Here is a 21,365-nt window from a genome sequence, read left to right on the forward strand (position 1 = left end):
ACCCTAATCCTCTAACCTCTTAGTATAGCATATGTAACTTATTTTCTTCTGGTGTTAAGCCTGGCTTTGAAAAGGAGACACAGAGCAGAACCACTACTAGGATGAAGTTCTGAGACCATTTCAGAACTTCAGCTGTGATTACAGCAGTATGTTGAATAAATGGGGTAAACAATGTTGTACAGTGCTAACCCAACTCTACTGAAAGATAGCCACTGTAAAGATACTTTAAGAGACCCACTCTATAGAATGATGGCCATTAAAGATGTTTTATGAGCAGAAGTGGATGCTGGATGTCAGAATACCTGGCCCAGGTCCTAGGATAAGTGAAGTTACACAAGTCGTATATGCATTTTATAAAATTCACATCAGCTGAACTGAGCCAGGTTGCCACACACAAGTAAACAGCAGGGTCTAAACCTGGTGCAGAAAACCTCTTTCCCTGAGAAGAACCTGTTTCACTTCAAATGACAGGTGGTTCTGGTAGACACTTTCAACTTTGAAGGCCAGATGAGAGTGAGCAGGTCTAATTCTGCTTCTAAGAGTTCTTGGAAAACCAGTATCTGCTAAACAACACTGCTATCTATCCAGTAAGCGAGGAACAGGTATTTAGCTTCATCACTTCATTTTATGAGATGTAACAATTAAAAGAAAAAGCAGAAATAATTAGTAAGTACAAGAGTAGCATAAGGTTACCATTAGGTGTGGCCAAGTTCAAATACTATGGTAGTTTGACTGTCTTGTAAAACAGATCCAGCAAGTCTTAGTTGCATGTCTTTATTTCAAGTTCCTATTACTACTTAAGAGAGGGAGTAGAGACTTAAACTTAAGTCAACAAACCAGTTCCACACACAATTACTAATGATGTCTCCAATGCAGAAACTTACCTAAAATTATGGTAATTATTAATTAGGGAATTACAGTTCCCACTACTTCAAAAACAGACTGCTTTCAGTAAAGGACAAATGAGTCTTCTGCATCTTTATTTGTTTCAAAAACTGGAGTTAAGTTTTTGGAGGTTTCTCAGAGTCATTCAAGCACAATTTCACTTCAAGTCTTCAATACAGAGAATTATAAATGTAAATACAAAAACTATTTCTGGAGGAGTTAAAGATAAAGCCAGTATAGACAAACAGTTGATAGAGCATCAGATAGCTGTAGCAAGACTTACAGTATAAACGGTGTTTCCCAAGAGCAGATAATCTGAAGTTTTACCATTACCAAATACAGTGCCTGTGGAAGGAAGCAAACACTTAAATATACTTAGTAGTACTATACTATACTCTATTTACCATTCATCTCTGGATAGAACACCACACTACAAGGAACAACAAGCAGCAATAAGCTGCCACTCAACTTGCATCCAGTGGCCTCTCAGAGAAAACAGGCTGTTCCCTATTTTCCAGTATACATCAGATGTTACTCAGCATGGAATACTGCAAGAAGTTTTTACCTTAACCTTCTCAGGCACAAACAGTTGTAATTGTCTTACTCTCTTACGTCAACCACCAGAACATTCCTACAGTCCCAGGTAAATGACTGGTTTACGTGGTTGGATAGTGATAAGACAAGGGGGAATAGTTTTAAACTAATGCAGGGGACGTTTAGGTTAGATATTAGGAGGAAGTTTTTCACATAGAGGGTGGTGACACACTGGAACAGGTTGCCCAAGGAGGTTGTGTATGCCCCACCCCTGGAGGCATTCAAGGCCAGGCTGGATGTGGCTCTAGGCAGCCTGGTCTGGTGACTGGCAATCCTGCACATGGCAGGGGGGCTGAAACTACATGAGTGTTATGATCCTTTTCAACTCAGGCCATTCTTTGATTCCAAAATGCCTGTGAAAACATTTCTCCCAATTGTGCTAGAGAAAACTGCCTGGCTGAGAAAGCTGAGATGACTACTAATTTTACAGAAAAAGTACAAGGCACAAGCAATCCTTATGTTTATACTTCCTACAATGTGGAGGCAAAACAACCCAGGCCTACTAGAGATGCCATAAACACAAATATTCCCACAAACTGGAAATAACACTTTCAGTCTTTGACAATTAATATGGTGTGCTTCCCAACCACCCTGTTTCCTTCTACATCTCAGGTGCACATATGACAGCTAAGCGAGAACTGTGACAAGACTGAGCTGTCCAGGATGACCCGCTTTGATCTGTCCCAAGCCTACTGAAATGGATGTAAGCTACAGGGTTTATGTACCCCTGAAGTAACAGGAAAGACTGTATCCACAGGCAATAAAGACTTACAACATAAGAGACAATGCAAAGGACTCTAGTGATTTATGGTGTTTTAAGTATTTTACACAGTAGGTTATTATATAAATATAACAATTAAATAGTAATTTTCTCCATAGTTTAAATTTACTTCAAACATATTTATAGTTTCATATAGACAATACTGCTTCTACTTTTAAACACATTTTAAATAAAACAATTAAAATAGACCGCATTTGTTCCAGTTCTAGAAGTGACACTATTTCACAAAGCTATTAGTATTAATAAAGCATTACTACATTGAAAAGTTACTTAGAAATGCAATGCCTTTTAAGATTTATTTTTTAATTTTTCATCACACTTACCATGCTGGAGGGCTTTTAGTGGAAACCAAAACAGAATGAATGAGTGGAAGAGGCCATTTAAACAATGTACCCAGAAAACCTAAGGGAAAAGAGAAATCCATGAGAACCATTTGCAACAAACTAGCTCTGTGAACCCTGACCTTTCTTTTCATCTGCCTGTTAGATTCACAAAATGTGTTTCTGTCAGGCCACCACTGTGAAGTAACATAACTGACAGGCACTTTCTGCCTCTTAGCCCTTCATGGGTCATTTGTTTATTTTTATGTTTTGAAAAAAAGTATGTATTATCTCCTTCTTTTAATTTCAAATCCGAAGGGCAATTAAAACATACGGGAGTATCATCAGAAGAAAATAAACTAAACCAGACAAGTGGAACAATTGCTACATTCTAAGGAAGGGAAGAAGAAAAGGACTTTAGTTTTTATAATTTGCTTTTTGCATAATGATGTTTACAGCAGAGCAACAAACGACAAGTTTACATAAACTTACCTACATATTTCCACACACAAAGAAATTAAAACAGGACAAATAATATCTTCCTAAGATTTCTCCTTACGTGCTTCGTTCTTGAAGCGGACACCTTTATCACATTGAACTTTCTTTAATGTACTTTCTAAATAATTTGAATTAACTTCCAAATTATTTCCATTATTAAAAACAACAACAACAACAACAAAAAAAAAACAAAACACTTCCAAAACCAACTGTATTAAGTCTAACTAGAAACCACCTTCTGATGCTTTCTGTAATAGGTATCATACATATTCTCAAGTCTTTTTATATCTGTAACCTGTGCCTTCAGGATAGCAATTTTTTCCCCCCCTTTTTTTTGTTTCCTATTAGCAATGTGTTTGTCAATTACGGCCTTCATTAGAACTAACTAATGTGTATTATCAGAGTTCAGATGTTCAGACAATTGAAATAAAGTTGCTTGCCTCGCAACATTTTTCACAATGTCTCAAAGTCTTTTGTTAGATAATACAACTACCCTACGATGTATGATCCAATTTACACTCCAACACTTTGCACATTTGAACTTGTGCTACTCATTAACCTTTGTCTCTCCCTCTTGCTATGTCATTACCAGAAGTTTTTATTTGACAGAAAGCACAGGTGGATGCAAGAAAAATTAGTTCTACTTTTCCATTTTCCTGACCAATTCTTATTGTCACATGCTAATCCTTTAACCTCTGTCATGACCTCATAACCTTTGATCCCTCTTACCATAACAAACATCTGCATCAACATTCAAGACAGTCATGTTTCCAAATCTTTAACAACACCTATTCAACTTATATAGCTGGGAATTTTGTAGACTTTTACTCCTAATGAGTATTGTATGGGAAGAGCCACAGAATTTGAATGAAATTAAGTCAATGACAGAACTGTGCAATAAATATACATGTATAACAGAATTCTCATTTAAAAACTGAACTGTAAATCATGACATACATTACCGTATTAAAACTATCACAACACAGAAGTGCCTGAATTAACAGACCATTAAAAGTCTTACATTCGCAGCGACATAAAGTTAGCTTCCTTATCATTTTCAGGTTTGTGGCTGGAGAGAGTAAGTGAGGCTGACAGAGAAAAACCTCATGCATAGAATAGTCAAAGACAGTTTAGACAAGTAATTCTCTGTACAAGCACTTCAGTTTCATAAGAAAAGTGGCGCAAGAGTAACAGTATCAGCTCCCCACAAACTACAAACCATCACTTAACAGGCATTCAGTGGCAAATTAAAAATATAATCAGCTTCATTATACAATGACATTACTTGATGTCCTAATTATATGTAGAAAAATAAAATCAATAGGAACCCTTAGAATGTCACAATGCTTGCACAGATTCAGGAAACAGTTTAATTATTTCTTGATACAGATCACTGATGGACAAATCTGTAGAAATTGCATGTTTATATGCACTGTGGTTTTTCACTATCTAATCTCCAAGATCAGTGCTGACTATTTTCTGTTACAAGTAACACCAAATTTCTTTTCGTCTCCCATTTTAACTCCTGCATTTTTAACTGTCTTCAAGTATTTTCTTCCAAAACTTAGAATTAAATTGTAAAATCACAACCCCAAATTGACAAAGAATTGAACCATGCCCCTCCCTCTACAAATCTAATGACAGTTTTTATTGTTCTCTGAAACGCTTCTCCACAGGCTTCTGTAGTCCATTTCCATATAACAGTACAAACACATACAAACCAATGACAGAGAAGTTTAATCACTTCTGCCCATAGAAGACAGCTTTATTGCCAGCAGAGGAAAAGAATCAGGGCTGAAAATAAAAGAATGCCTGCTGTCCATTTCCATATTTTAGTAAAAACAGATAAGTATGATTTGTACCATTTACGGATAAGGAGACAACTGGAAACAGTAGCAATAAAAATCCTCTCTTAAAGATAATTGTGTTTTAATTACATTTGATTTTTATCTACCTTGGTATTGAAGTCCAGTGCATTTTGGGAAGTCTTGTACAACTCAGGATATTTCAGCATGTTTTCTTTTCGACAGGATCTCTCAAATATTCCAAGAGTCAGCGGAGGCATTGCTGTAAACATCTAGCATGGGGATTAAAACAACATATTGCAAGAATTGAGAAGTGAAGCCTTGCTTATGGATTATCGAGTTGCTTACTCAAGAAGCCTTTATGATAATGATTGAAAATGGAAACACAAAAAACAACCTTACCACATTGTAAAGGCCTATACACCATCTTTCAAAGAGAATTTGTCCAGAAAAGCCATTGACAAAAGCAAACCAGACCTGAAAAAGAGGAAAATCATACCATTCAAGTGTCTTGCAAAGTGTAGCAAACAGATTTTTCTTCAGCTTTACAAAACGGGGTATTCCTAAAAACATTTACAATACAGTTGAGAATGTTTTGGTTTAAACCTCTATGATAAAAATTATTATAGAAACAACTTGCTTTCAGAACAGATGGGCAATCTGGTCAAATATGTGAGCAATCCCAACTAAATATGAAAACATTTCAGGGATCAGCTATTTTCAGAATCAATTTCGTGATTTTTAATCATTTAAGACTAATTTAGCTCAATGCACTTGCATTTTTTTTTTTTAATGAAACACAGATTCTTAGAAATATGGAAAAAAACACATTTTCTCACATTCTTCAGCAAAGCAAGACCTCTTTCTTATTTTCCTTACCTCAAGCATATATTAGTTGAATGACAGGAGAATAATGTCTGAGGATGTTTTACTACCAAGTTATGCCAAGATACACTGTCTCTGACAAATACTCATTGTAAGGTGTCAGAAGTTGGGATCACCTAAACAATTCTCTAGTTAATTTAAGGCTCATGTCTTTCAAGAGAACTTTTACATGTCACTTTGCAGAGACTTTGCTACAGTTCACATTTTGTTTGACTTCATAATGGAAGCATGAATTGCTATAAATCCCATGTTTATCAATATGCACGCAGGCTGATGTGCAGATGATCAGATCCCATGAACAAACTTCTATTACATGGAGGAATGTCTGAACATTTTTGCAAATACTTTGAGGTAGAAAAAGAATTGAAATTAGCAACTATTAAGACGAAAAACAGAAGTTGATACCCAGATAAAACTGCTACTTATTCAAGCAATAAATAAAATGTATCTATGTCCAATTATAGGAAGAAGATTGTATACAAGAAGCGCAGAAGTTAGATATGCAGTACAAAGTCAGAGAACACAACATGGTTTAGGAAATCTTCAAAGTTTCTTCTGTTGTAACAAACATTCTGTTTTCTAATGTTTTATTCTATTCACTTGAAAAGCAACATTATTTAATGGAATTACAACATAGCTGTTGATTAATCAGTTTTTTATGAAATGTTGTGTATTTTACTTTTGGATTTTTGGAGTGGGTATCATTAAACTGTGATGAAATTAGAAGATCTTTACTAGCAGCAATTTCTCAGTAATTGAGAATGAGAGTAGTATGAGTGTTCAGTACTAAACATGAGCATCATTTTTTTATATGTTACAATTAAGCTTAAAGCATGAATCTAGTCTAGAACTTCATCGCCACTGTTCAAGACAAGTTGTGCTCAACTGACTTCTCTCCTTTCACCTCTTCATTAGGCATAGCTCCAGCATTATCAAACCCCCAAACTGGGAAGATGGCTCTTGGTAGGGGACCAATGGACAGATAACACTACATAATTTGCCCCTTTTAAAAACACTTAATTTGAAATGGTTTAGGGTGGTGTAAAAGCAAAGTATCATCAAGGAATAAGTGACTCTGTAGCCAGGCTTAAGCACATACATCTCTTTGCTGGTAATGTTAGATAGTTTAACAAAAATATAACTCTAGGAAAAAAATTATACCCTTAACCTTACAAGAAAACCAAACTCAGTAGAGCTAAATACAGTATTAATAGCGACAGTGACAAGAAACTCACAGCTTTCTTCACAGTGGGAAATTTAATTACAGAAAATTGTGCTCATTCTGATTATGGGGGAAAATGAATAAAGGCAATTGTACAAGCAAAATATGAGTTTTTATGACTTATTTTACATCATGGTAATTTTGGCACAGATTCAGATACTTAGGGTGTGCATCCTAATCAAACTGCTCAAATTACTGATCAAGCATCCCTGTAATGAGAGGAAAGGAGGGAGGGGTCTGAAAAGTAACTTGGACTGTAAGAGGGAGAAGTGAAAATTCAGACTATTTTGTGGTTCAGTGGCCATGGAATTTCTCTCAAAATAAAAGACGTTGGTTCATAAAATGAGACATATCTCAATGTAGATCCTTACATTGCTACATTTTCAAATCATATAATGCAAAAAAGTGGGCACAAACACTTTTGCTTTCCACTGTCCATTTTTTAAATGGAAGTCAAAACAGTTTATATGCATTATAATTGCACTTCACCACATAGTCTTTACTGCTACGGGGAATAGTTCTACATAAAAGATGAGGTGCATATTTAAATATATATTGAACCACAACACAGAGTGGAGAGAAAAGTTATTACTGACCACTTCTAGTTTCTTTTCAATAGTTTAGACTTTGTTAAACACTATTCAGACCACATGAAGTATCACTATAAACCTTTAGCATTCCTAAACCAAGAAACTTGTAGCACTAATTTCACCTCACCTCACAGCAGTCTACAAACAATGCTGCAGTTTAGATTACATGCAATCCATTACAGTACTTGTTTCTACTGAGCAGACATTTGAGATATAACACGCAGATATTAAGTAATGGTAGGTATTATTAACTATTTTCTGCTAATATATATATATATATATTTTAAACCTTCCAGACATGTTTTTCATATTAATACTTTCTAAATTCCGAGACAAAAAAGGCGTGGTCACAAAAGCCTCACAGACATTTTCCTGATGTAGCATTTCTGCATATTAAGCAGCAGCTTACAAATACTCATTGAGCTCTCTGCTCCCACGCCTGATCTGCAAAAAAAAAAACAACCTGAAAAGAGAGATTCAAGACTGGCAGTTGTCCTTTCCAGAGACATTCAGTGATGAATTTCTGCCCATTCACTCATAGCACTGACAGGAGCCATTAACATCTGTGAAAGATTTTGAGCTGACAAATGTTGAGTATATAGTAATTCAAGTAGAAGTCCTCTAATCAGAGAGGGTGTATATGACAAAATGCTTGTATGCGTGATACGTAAAGGGTCAAAATCCACATAAAAAATGATCTCTTTGCCCTCTGTCTGCTTAGCAGGTAGAGGCTTCAACTACTTCTGGTACTTTACTCTAGGATCTTTGCACCTTGCATTTAAGTTTCTCAGAGAGAATGCAACTAGAGGAATAATTACATCTGATTTAAGTTATACGTTTACAACATGTTTGAAGGTGGTTGAGACAGAAAAAATAGAAGAAAACAATAAGTATGTTCTAAAGCCCAACTTCATAAGTTTCTCTTTAAACAGGTAATACTGTTCTTTAGTAAAAGATTAAAAAATTGTGAAAAACTCTGAAAATTTGAAAAAAATAGAACTGATTTAAGAACTACTAATCCAGAATTATGGAATTCAGATCATTTAATGAGATAATTGGATTTTTGAAATACTGGAACAAAAAAACATCTATAAAGCAAAGAGGATGTTTAATAAATTTGTTTTCTTTTTCTCCTATGGTTTTGTATTTTACAAGTTTTTCTAAAGAGTCCGTATCCTCATTGCTAATTACAAAATAAAACATTTTAAATATTTTCAAATATTGCAACAGTAGAAGATCACTAATATAAACAGCAGAATCAGAAATATTATCCTAATGTTTACATCGAGTCTAATACGAGTATGACATTTTCCTTCAGTTGAAATTTAATACTTACTGTGCAAGTTCAAGACACTAATTTGGCAATGTATTAAAAATTAAAAAGATTTGAAGAATAATTGTTAACCATAAAGCTGCAATGTGATTACAAAAGTTGAAAACTACATCTACATAAATAACACTACAGTACAAATGTGGAAGATTCACTTGTAAAAATTATTGGTGAATCAAAGCTTGAAACATTTTTTCCCATATTTCTAACTCACAACATCACTGTTAATTTAAAGCTCAAATCAAACAAATATTGCTACCAGATACATATTGTAAAACTTCATTAAAAATAGACTCAAAGTTGTAAGGTTGAAATGGTCCTGAAGGTCTTGAGGACTACAGCTACACATGCTGTCTTAGCAACACAAGTGAGTAGACAGATATTTATTACAACACAGTACTACTACTACACAATACTACTGTATTTTTCACAAGATCCCATTCCGCTTAAAATTTCAAGTGAGAATAATAGGTAAGCTACCTTTAAGAAAGTAATTCTGTTTCAAAATAGAGCCTAAAGAGGCATGGCTACCACCTCAATAAGTAAAAATCACACAACAGCATAATTAAGCATATACATAAATAATAATAAGGATTGTTCCAAACAGCACAACGCAGTTCAGTAGAGAGCTGAAAAGAGACTTCAGTTTACAAATCTGGCAGCAAATGACACCAGCTCAACAAAGAGCTTAAACATGTACACCTCTTGGTAAATCAAGGCTATTTATGTACTTACTAGTAAGATTGTTGGTGGGGGTCTTTTAAAAAGTACAATAAAATAAAAAAATCACTAACATTAATGAATTTAATAATGATTTAGCACTAGTATTTACTGACAGTTAAATGCTTCTTAAAAAAAATCATACAGAACAATGAAAAGCTCCAAAATAATGAAGATTTAATTTTATAAAGTAACATTTACTGTAAAATTACCTCAATGATATAAAGGACTATATTCTTGTAGAAACAATATAAGATGCATTTAGCTACTCTGTTATAATTCCAGGCACCATGAACCAACAACAGGTTCTTCAAATACTTGAACTGCAAAAAATGAGAAAAAAACATATAATGAAAATGTGCATATTATTTATATTAATTTGATATTAAATTATATTTTTCTGGTCTTTTACAGTATAATGGCTTACCTGAGCTATTGAGTAGTCTGAAGAATTAGCAGCTTGTAGACCTTCATTTCCACTAATACCAACACCAACATGTGCTGTTTGTATCATACTAACATCATTTGCTCCATCACCAATTGCTAGAGTTACTACTTTAACCTGCTTTTTGACCATTTCTACAACTTCAGATTTTTGAAGTGGAGATACCCTAAGGTGTAACAGAAAAGAAAAACAAATAAATGCAGAACTTTCAAATGAATGATCTTGAAATGATCTTTTCCTTCAAAAGGCACTAAAACCAGACTAACATCCCAGACAATGATATTATCTTGTTGCTGGCCTTCACACTATATACCAAAAGCAAATTCCCATAAAAATTCACAGAAACCTTGGATTTGTTGAAACAAGGCATTAATAGGACTAGAAACACACAAGTCAAACAGAAAGGGGTCCCTAAAATGGAGTAATGGAAGAAAATCCAACATTGCCACTACCAGTAGTAACTTAGAACAACTGTAGGTTGATTTTTATTTTACTTTTATATTTTTTTATTTTCCTCTCTGCTAAAATACTTATTTTATAAATTTGAGAGGCAGACATCAAAGCAAACAGGCAGAAGTAACAAGTGTGGAGCAATAATGCATTAACACAACCTACAGTGCTAAGTTAGAAGATAGAACTTTCAACACTGATTGTTGATCCTCCACTGCTAGTAACTTCTCCTTCATTCTTTCGCATCAACCACCAAGAAATGTGGATGGGGAAGGAACAAACTATTTCATGGATGATTCTCAAAAGATTTGTTGATCAAACTGTATCAGTTTTGGTTACATCTTTCTGTATGTCACATGTGTATGCTTCATTTCAAGTTCACAATGTTCTATTTTGAATGTTGAAATTCAGTCCATATATTTGAGATATCATAACTGAAAATAACTTACAAAAATTACTTGCCAGCACTGGCACGTTTCACAAGGTGAGGAAGGGAAGGAGCAAACTCTAAGAAGTGTGGCGATCCAGTCTAGTGCTTCTTGGTGCTGGAACTGCCAACCAGACCCTTCCTGAATGAGTCATTTAGGGATACTTAGAAGAACAGAAGAAATGCAAAGACCTGAACCCTGCTTTTCTCTGCCTTGCACAGAGGTAACAATCTTTATGGTAACAGCCAGGCTGAATAATCTGCCTTGTCTTGACATTGCTCTTTTGTTTCTCTAACTGAATGTACATTTCCCACATTTCCTCTCCTTGCCTCCTCCAAACAAAGCACTAAAACAGAATAAATACCTCATATCTTTTAAGATAAAGAATGAAATTAACCTCTCCACATTTAACAGCCTTCTTTTTAAATAATGTTGAGCCTGAAGGTAGTAGTATGTCCAGAACTAGCTATGAGATTTTTGAGAAAGGCCACTGGGATGAGCACAACCTTCTGGTGAACTTGAGATAAAAGCTTACGGGCAAGTCCTCCAGAAGAATACCCATGGACCAAGTTATGTTAAGAAGTATTTCTAAGATATTTTAAAATTATTATTATTATTATTTTTAAAATTTGAACACGGCTGATGAGTATGATGTCAAGATTAGCCTTCCTAAACCAAAAAACTTGTGGCACTCGTTTCACCTCATGTCACAGCTGTCTTTGAACAAGTATGATATCGATATTAGCATTAGTCAGCTTCTACAGAAGATTACTGACCTGATTACATTTAAAAAAAAAAACAAAACTTCCAGCTTTCCAGGAACAGTGACTTACTACCCCTTCAGAAAATATTACAGAGGCAGTTGGAAGACGGCATTTGCTTTCACTGCCAAGTGAAAGTAATGTGTTCAGTGGATACATCTAAATTCAAGACACCAATAAAAAAAAAAACACAAAACACCTTCTGTTCAATTTGTTTACTCTGAGCTGTGCATTTTTACTACTAAATAATCAATTTGACATTCTTATTGCACACATTATTCAGAAGCCAATACAGAGCTGGAATTCAGTTTATTTAAGTCTTTAAGCCAAACATCTGCTTGGAATTAGTAACAGATGAAGATTTTTGAAGTAAAATATCTGCTGAATATTTGTCAGCTTCTCATGTTATGGTTACTCTTATTAAGAATTCATTGGTAAGAAATGATTCTGAACAAGTGAATATGGTATGTACATTTCAAAGAAAACAAAGTAATTTGTAGTTTTAAAACAAAGAAATGTTTAAAATTTTTAGTGCATGGATGGAAAAGATATTGATATTTTAATTTCATCACAACAATATATTTAAGTGATTTGTATTAATTAAAATGATAATTTTAAGGATTTTTTCTTCAAGATGAGAAACAAGGAGAAACAATTTTATACACTGAAGATGGAGCATTAACAGCAAAAAGCAATTTGATAGAATTTCTACTTTAGAGAAGTATGTGATATTAAAAATGTACATATTAGAACAGTGAACACTACAAGCAAATATTTAAGTTTTAAACCTCCAGCCAATTTTAAACAACCACAAAATATGCCAGAGCATATGCGTAGATGTGCATTGAAACCATATGACCTGAGTATATTACGGAAATATAGAAATTGGAGAGAAAACGCTGATAGAATGGAAACCTTCATTTTGTACTTCTTGTTGTTTTGTCACATAAATGTTAGCAATACATGACAACTCTATGTACAGAATACCTTACAATAGTTCAACAGTTCCATAGAAAGAGCAATGATGTCTTTTCAAACAGCAGAAAATATAGTTCAGGGAAAGAAAAGAAAGGAACAGTTTTGAAATAAACATTCTACACCCATCTATGACTTGTTATTTGTTATAATGAGCAAAATTGGAAAGGCTTCTGCTGTGCCTTTTCTAAAGCAATTATAATCAGGCATAGTACCCAGCATAAAACAAAATGGAATTGGATGTAACTAATGTACGGAGACCTCTAAAAATCTCAGAAGTATACTAACTGTGAGATCTCATGCTTACAACACTTCTGTACTGAAAAACAGCAGGAAACTGGGACTATAGAATACCCTGAATACTTGTCTCTGAATTGACTACGCCTATATCTGAAAGCTTTCTCCGCACTACTACAAAGGTCAAAACAGCAAAAAATATTTTGAGAGCATTAACTGGCTATACTTATAATAGTTACCTTGGACGCTGGTAACAGTAACAGCTACTTCCACCACTGTGGGATTTTTGATTGCATTTCTAATAGATAATCTATCTGTGTTGTTAGTGATCTTGTAAAGAAAAGTCCTTGCTTCTGCTTTTTCGCACATATATCACTTGGGCTAAGCCAAGCCCTCTGAAAGTTGAGAGGAGCAATTCTCATTTATCTAGGTACTAATGATTTGACTCCCCTTTTAGCTCAATCAGTCAAATATAGAAGAGGTGACGTACTACTCGGGAGGTATTTGTAGGTTTTGTGCTTAAAGCTTTAAAAATGCAATAAAGTCCCAAAACACACATGTGATCAATTATAAAACCCTTTCATACTATAAATACAAGAACATTAAAAAGCAAGCCAAACTGCTTTCGTATTGTGTGTATCTGAAAAAAAATGCACGTGCATCATATTTTGTTTAATCTCAAAAAAGTTTCCCTGTTAAGGCAAGCCTACAGCTCTAATAATGTCTACCTGAAAGGAATAAGCACTTGGTTGTATAAGAGGACATCAAAACAATCAGGAATAATAATAACAATAACATAAAGATGTTTCTGTCAACTTCAGGAAATAAAAATCACTTAGTGCAGTAGCTTTAACATTTCTGTGCACTTATGCAGCATCACCAATGGCTTACAGGAAAGGCAGTGAGATTAAGTTTTGCCTGCAGAGTAAGTTCTATAACAGAAGCCAAGTCGTACTGAAACCTGTAGTTAACTTGAGAATCAATATAAAGTTAAGATCAATCTTTTAACCTTGCTGAGACTATTCTTGATGGATAACACAATTTTCTTGGGTATATGCAATCTCAATTACTTTGTTTGCGAGCTATGCTGCTGTATTAGGCTTCACTACAGAAATATGTTGCTTGAATGACTGCACTTCAGCGTATTACTTACTGCTTTTCTTTATTTAGATTTTATGAGTGGAAGATATGTATATATATAATTTCTCTGTCACAAAAACAGTTTTCTAATTTTTACAATAAAAATACTGTAGAGAAAGAATAATGTAAACCTTACCTGCAACAAATAACAGCTTTACACGACAAAGCCAAATCCAGGAAATACTGCCTCACTCCAAAAGTCAAAGCATACTTCAGAGATTTACCGTCAATAATGAGAGCAAAATCATTTTCCTTCCTTAAAGCATCACCAAGAGTACTGCAATGATGGCTAAGTGTTTCCCTTGTTCCCTGTTGCACAAAGAAAGTGCATATAGTTTTTAGTCTAAGTATTCTTTCAGTAATCAGAAATTGTCACACACTTGAGGAAATTTCCTTTTGATTATGTTAACAAGTAAATAGTATGTTCATCTGTAGTTAGCAAGAAGTATTATGTATTTAGCCCACTTTAGGGAGGTCAAGCACAGCTATGCTAAGGAGTATCATGAAGAGAAAAAGTAATTTCTTGTATTTCTTTCTATGAAGGGTCTTCACAGAGCTACAGTACACTGTCCTTCACAGCTCAGAAGAAATAAGGGCTTTGGAAAAGAAAGGAAGATGAAAAAGGTTTTGCTTATAAAGATTCAAATTTGACCAACTGTCGCATCCTATGAAAACAGCAATATATACATATTAAAACAGGCTTAACAGCCAAACAATTGTGCTCCTTCAGCAATGTCAGGCATACGTATGTAGAATTTGGTGTAACCACCTAAAAAGAAAACTTCAAGAAGTTTTCAGAGTGCCTTTGTCCATTATGCAACACTACAGTGCGCAAGAAAGTATATCAACTTCTCATCTCCACAGACTATTCAGCTACTGACAAAGCTTAAGAAACACAAGAGCCTGTAACTTCCTATTATCCTCATCTATTGTTTCTTCTCATATGCACAGTATCAACTCTTGTTTAAATTGCCCTGTATTTTTTTTTTAATCCCAAACAGACATTCTGCCATGTATTTCCTTTGCGGGTTTATGTGTAGCTGTATGCTGAAATCCAGTGCCTTCAGTGATAAGCAGTGAAACATCCCTCATTTATTTCTACATCATTTCCATGTGGTATTTCTCAGTGAAACTCACTGGTAATCAAACCACTTTCTATTTTTGGTTTTAAGTATTCTTAAGATCACAATCAAAGGAATAAAGCTACATTATGATTTCTGTCCATAATTAGCAGTACTGCGCTGACATTTAGCAGTCCATTAAGTTAATGTGGAGGCAAAAATCAAATAAAATTTCTTTTATGTAAGAACTTTCAAGCAAAAACACATTTTGTTTGTGAAGCTAAGCTGATGTTCCTGTGAGTAGGGCCATAAAACAAGTAATGCTGCAAAAACAGAAATACTGAAATGTTGCCTGGAAGTGATTTCACTTCAACCCCACCTAAGCGATGCTAAAGCTAAAGCAGACATAGTGGAGTTATTTTTTAATGCCATTAAAGAAGGGTATTTATTCATACAAAGACCTTCTAATACAGCATATTTTTTGTAAACTTATTTCCCTAAGATGGGATAAAAGTCTGAAGAATTATTTTTTTTGTCTCTAGTTTCCTTTGTTTTGCACGCTAAGGCTGTATTAATGACCACACTGGGGAGATGTTTGCTTTTCAAAATGTTTTGCATGTCTTAAGGACATGGGACTCTGCCTGTCCCCAAAGGATCAGTGTTGAGATATTTGCATTTCAGAGGCCATTGGTACACAACAGCTATTGTGGTGTCACTGTAACAGCAAGGTCAAGAACAATCTACCACTACCATTCTTTTTTCAGTACAGTCAGCTCCTATAAGTCTTTATCAATCCTTATGAAGCCATGAGGCTATATCAATACTTTGTAGAACCAAGGAGGAGAGAAATATCACAGCAATCATTCTCTAAACACACAGGTCCCACTACACTGTGGGGCAAGGAAGTTCTGTGCATCCCAAGATTCCTACAACATGTTTCTACTTCAAGATTTCATGGTCCTCCTGTACTGTGGGATCTGGCTGCTCAGCAGCCCTCATGGGAGCACAGTTCCACTGCAAGATGGAGCACAGAGTTCCAGTATGAGTGGTGGACCTAAGCTGCTAAGAAGCCAAAGTTTTGGCCACATTAATTAACAGATTATATTCTAGTCGATTATTATTGCCTTCTTGTCAATTGACCTTGGCATGCAGAAGGGAAACTGCATCCACTCTTTCAAGCTGCACTGACTTAAGATTCTATAATCACAGCAATCTACTTCTCTCAAAATCTCCTAAAGCCTGCTCTACTCCCCAGTCTGAGTTTTCAAGGCCAGTTTTGACTCAAGCAGTTGCACTAGAAGTGGAGACTGACTCCCAGATCCAATCATAAAGCAAAGAAAAACCCACAGCAAGAAGACAAGGCATGTATTAACCAAACAGTGAAATCAAAGCCATTAAATGAGGCAGAAAACTTTTAATGTAGTCACTTGCTAAAATATCAGCCCAAAGTTCATTCACTATATTAAAATAATCTGCGCCCCCCAAAGTTGATTGCCACATTTAACTGTTCCTGAAAAAGCAACTTAAGTTATTAGCACAGACAGATATGCAAGCGACCAGTTTGCAAATACAATTTCAGTTGTCATGAAATCTGAGTCCCCAATGTATGTGATTTGAATTTCCTGTGGGTATAGAAATGACCTCTTGATCTCTACACAATAAGAAAAAAATTCACTTTGAAATACTGTTATTCAGTATTAATACTCAGTTTGAATACCATTTCTTCTTAGACTATATTAATGTATGTTCTTTAGAAATATTGCTTAAAATAAGTTTGACTTTTTAGTCATCACACGAAAAATGCTTAATGTGCAATACTTGCTGTTTCCTGAGTTTTTATTGGATTCCCTTTAGTAGTTAAGTAAAACCAACTCATTATTTCATCACATATGAAGAAGTATACAAAATTGTCAAACCTTTGCATTTCAAATCCTTTGATTTAGTTCTGCAGTAGTTCTGTAATCCATCAGTCTGTGTAAGTAATGTAAACGCAGTAAAGGAGCTCTCATGTTATAGAGTGGTTGAGGAATGAAAAACTCAAAAATAAAGAGCTTAAACCAAAAACTTTTTTCTCTCTCCACTCTCTAAAAACAATGATCACAAACTTTCATAAGCTATTCAAATAGATAGACTAAGAACAGAAGAAAACTGCCTTTCTTCACTAATATCACAAGCTATTTGTGAAAGAAGTTATATCAACAGAGTAGTTCCAAACATTAATTGAGAGCTGCTGCCTGTTCTGTTTTCAATTCTGATTTTATTTTCAATTTTATCAGGAAAAATATGTCAGTTAAAATAGTTCACATTTAAGGAGTCACTGTGATGTTCATGTTTCAGCGCTGAAAGCGGGCTATTCTAAATAGCTCAAAACATTTAAATAAGTACTTATTTTTTTAAGAAAAGTATTCCGAATTCATGTTATAGCCTACTTTTACACACTGCCACTGAATCCTTCAGTTAGGTCAATCCCCCCTTGCTGATTCTCATACTTCCCATTCACACTCCCATCCATTCCCTAAGTCCTAATGTAAACTTAGTTTCAGGGTTTTCTCCCAAAGCCTCTTGGACATAGGAAACTCTTCCACTATAAAGCTCATTTAAGATTCCCTGAGTAGACAGCAACAGGATATTTTATCTGGATATTTTTATGCAGAAAATAGTGATGCATTATTACGTATTATTAACTTACAAATTTGCCTGTTTTACTTACATCAAGAGAGCCTTCATTTATAACAATCAGTCCCATGTTCTTTCTAAGAAGTTTACAGGAGTGACCTGCGAAGAACATTTTTTTTCAACAGTCAGTTCCACCAAATCCACTGTAACATAACAGTATCATTTTTTTCTGTAAGCGAGAGAATTAAAATCAGAGCTCCCAGTTGAAAGCACTGGGGAAAAAAAATAGTATTTTACATTCAATAAAAATTAGGGAAAGTCAGTCAGAATAGTTAGAATGTTCATTGTTGCAACTCGTGACAGTTTTTTCTTGTTCCTCTTCTGAGCAACTCCCAGTAAGACACATATTTTCTGTAAATCCCCTTCAGGTATTTGAAAACTGCAAATAGATCTTCCTTAGCACTGGAAATTTTTTGAATTAAAGCTGCATTTCATGTAACACTGCACATGTAAACTTAAGCATTCTTTTGTGTAACATGATGCTTTAAGCAGAGTTTGTGCAATGAGCTAATTATGCCAGGACAGATAAATATATGATATTATACATAATTTAAATGAAAATATTGGTATGACATTTATTTCCACAAACCTCAAGGTTTGAAGAAATGATGAAAATAACTTCAGACCAACCATCTCATGGGCAAATATAGAGATTTTTAACATTAAATAGAGTAATTGTAATAAAGTACATTTATCAAAATTATTTTTAGAATACATTTAGGCTACTGTAAGGAGTACTAAGTCTTCCAATCAGTTTTCATGTATTATCATTTAAAAATACAGGTTTTACTGCTTAGTTTAGTTAATTCATTATTCCCTTTCTCCTTCCCTTAAAATACAAGGAAACAGTAAATCTCTGATTGATGGTAAAGATTACAGTACTTTACTTCACAAACTACGTGCTTTACTTATTTAAGATCATGGTTCCTAACAACATTTCTTGAAAGAATGAAAAATAAAGAAAGGAAATACTTATATTTTGTTAAAATTATGCCTTCTCATTTTTTTCCTCCTCTCTATGATAATATGAGGGTATTTTTTTTTGCTGTTATTATTGTAATGGATCAAAAAAAAAAAAGACTATTACCAACTCTCCTTCTATCAGAGACTGAAAAATAAATTATTATTTAAATTCTGAAATGCCACACAGTAGTATTATTCCACAAAATACCTTTCCATTCTAAAAAACAATTTTACTCCAGCAACTTCTGCAAGTTCTAAATCTATCAACAAAGCCATCAAGTAAGTGCAATTGTGATACCGATGTTAATGGCAGTCTCTTGTTTGTCCCCAGTAAGTATCCAGATTTTTATGTCAGCTTTCATGAGTGTTTCTATGGTCTCAGGCACTTTGTCTTGTAGTTTATCCTCAATTGCTGTTGCTCCAAGCAGCTGAAGATTCTGTGAACGTAAAATATTCAACACATGAAGATTTTCCAGTTTAAATTCAGTTTTAATCTTTTAGTCTCGTTTTGTTTAATATTGTGTATTTATGACAAAATTAATGTTCTTAAAATTCATGATCATGGTATATTTTAAGACTCTTCCACATATCTGCTTAAATTGATCACATATATAAACTCGAGTCCCACAACTGACTGAACATGTATGTTCTCACCTTTCTTTCTGATTGATTAAAAACTCAATCTTTTTTCAGGCTCTAAATTTTAAGCAGTTTCATCAATGGAATCTCACAGTTTTTGAAAACAACAACAAACCATGCCCCCCCAAAAAAAACAATTCAAAAACCAATCCCACCACCCACCCCCATACAGAAAGACAGCCAAACAAAGAACAACAAAAACCCAACAGGAATCCACCAAAAATCAGGGAAAAAAAAAAAAAAAAAAAAAAGCAACCAAATGTCAAAACTTCAAGCAGTATCTTCTCATGAATGCCTTCTGGTTATCTGTTTAAGGGTCACAGGGACCTCTTCTGCTGGGGTAGTGAATTCTAATTCTGTCTTCTGCTAACTGAAGAGGGCTTACAGAAAAGTCATCTTTCTCTGTAACATGCACCGTCTCCAAGAAAAGAAATATAAATTCATAAAAAGGGGAAGAAGAACAGTTTAACTCTATAAAATTCCCTAGTGCAGATAAGAAAATTCACTTAAAATTTTATCACAGTGCTGGGCAATGTGATCTAGCCTTGAATTAGCCGTGCTTTGAGCAGGGGTTACAACTGGATGACCCATTAACCTTAACTTGTATACTGATCATAGAACCAGATAAAACTAAGCAGCTGTTTATTTATTACCTATTTTATTCCACAAAACAGCAACCCTGAAGAACAAACAACAAAAAACCTTTGCAATAGCTCCACTCAAAAATCAGTACTTTGCAGGAAGGAAGCTATCTGCTGTTAAAACTTTGACAAAGCAAAGCTTCCTTTCATTACAGTCACTTCAGTTGCAAGGGCTATACAACATATCCATCAGTACAATGCTAGAGCTTTTTTTATCAAAGCATTATCTGTCAGTCACTCAGATTTCATATTATATAAAGAAATCACCAGAAAACTGCACATACTTTCTCAATTAGTTCATAGCTCTCCTCAAGTTTGAGTGCTCTGTTTTGTATAGCTGTAGAAGCGCGGTGATAGACATCTAACCATTCTTGATAATCACTTTCTGAAATCTCAGCCACAGCAAAACACAAGGTTCTTAAGCCTAAAAAGAAAGCAGATAGTAATTGATTGTTAATTCTTTCCTTGATAGAGATATGAGTAACTACACAAGCGTTTCTTCATTATATTTGCTTATGTCTGATTTTCAGCATACTGCTGCATGTCTTGAAGAAATTTGTTCCATCTAAAGCAAAAAGTATTAGAAACTTAATTAAATGCTGCTACGATGAGAAGCAATAAATCTATAACGAAGGTTAAAATATATCATCATGTTATAATTTCTCCCCTTTCACACCTCCCCAGACGTCCTTAGAAAGTTCTGAGCTGAAATTTGAAATTCACCACATAGAAGCCAAAGCTGAATCTCATCAAATTTTATTACCTCAGATTTTCTCAACATTCCAAATTTGTAAAATAAAACCTTTGTATACAGGCAACGTTTTGGGATTTAATTTAATCTTTGTAATAGTTAATAACAGATTTTTTCCTTCAGCAGAAACCTAGATTGAGCACTACATTGAGAATCTGAAACTGCAAAATTATGAAACAAAACCACCATGTTTTCCCACCACACAGATTTTATTTCAGTTTAAACAAACAGGTACGTCCTAAAGGTTTGTTTTCATGTATCTATTCTATGGCTCTAACACATGAAACTGGATTAACTATAGACGGAGAAGGGCATTGCTCTAGCCAAATGAAGTCATCTCAAAACAGAATTTGATGGCAGGGAAGTTTAGAAGACATATAGGCAGGACTATTGCAGCACACTTGGGGCATTTACTCACTGTCCTCTGGGAGGTGAGGAGCATCTTAACAAGAGGGATAGACAAACACAACACATTTGCAGCACACTGTGAATGTATTTGTCTACAAGTTTCTGTTGTGCACAGATCAGCACTGACAGCAATTCTGAGATGATGAAAGAGGTTTGACAT

General features: G+C 34.5%; 1 protein-coding gene across 2 annotated transcripts in view; it reads right to left on the minus strand.

Moving 5' to 3' along the window:
- Positions 1-21,365, minus strand: part of ATP8A1 (ATPase phospholipid transporting 8A1) — an 88,753-nt gene that overhangs the window by 21,046 nt on the left and 46,342 nt on the right. For both annotated transcript variants that reach the window (XM_072336723.1, XM_072336724.1), the window contains exons 22-31: positions 20,331-20,470; positions 19,065-19,203; positions 17,838-17,902; positions 14,203-14,375; positions 10,058-10,241; positions 9,843-9,953; positions 5,286-5,360; positions 5,033-5,155; positions 2,584-2,662; positions 1,169-1,230 (exon numbers count right to left, since the gene is read on the minus strand). In XM_072336723.1, the coding sequence (XP_072192824.1) occupies positions 1,169-1,230; positions 2,584-2,662; positions 5,033-5,155; positions 5,286-5,360; positions 9,843-9,953; positions 10,058-10,241; positions 14,203-14,375; positions 17,838-17,902; positions 19,065-19,203; positions 20,331-20,470 (1,151 nt within the window). The remainder of the gene's footprint in view (positions 1-1,168; positions 1,231-2,583; positions 2,663-5,032; positions 5,156-5,285; positions 5,361-9,842; positions 9,954-10,057; positions 10,242-14,202; positions 14,376-17,837; positions 17,903-19,064; positions 19,204-20,330; positions 20,471-21,365) is intronic.

This window comes from Excalfactoria chinensis, chromosome 4 (genome assembly GCF_039878825.1).
Source record: "Excalfactoria chinensis isolate bCotChi1 chromosome 4, bCotChi1.hap2, whole genome shotgun sequence".
NCBI lineage: Eukaryota > Metazoa > Chordata > Aves > Galliformes > Phasianidae > Excalfactoria > Excalfactoria chinensis.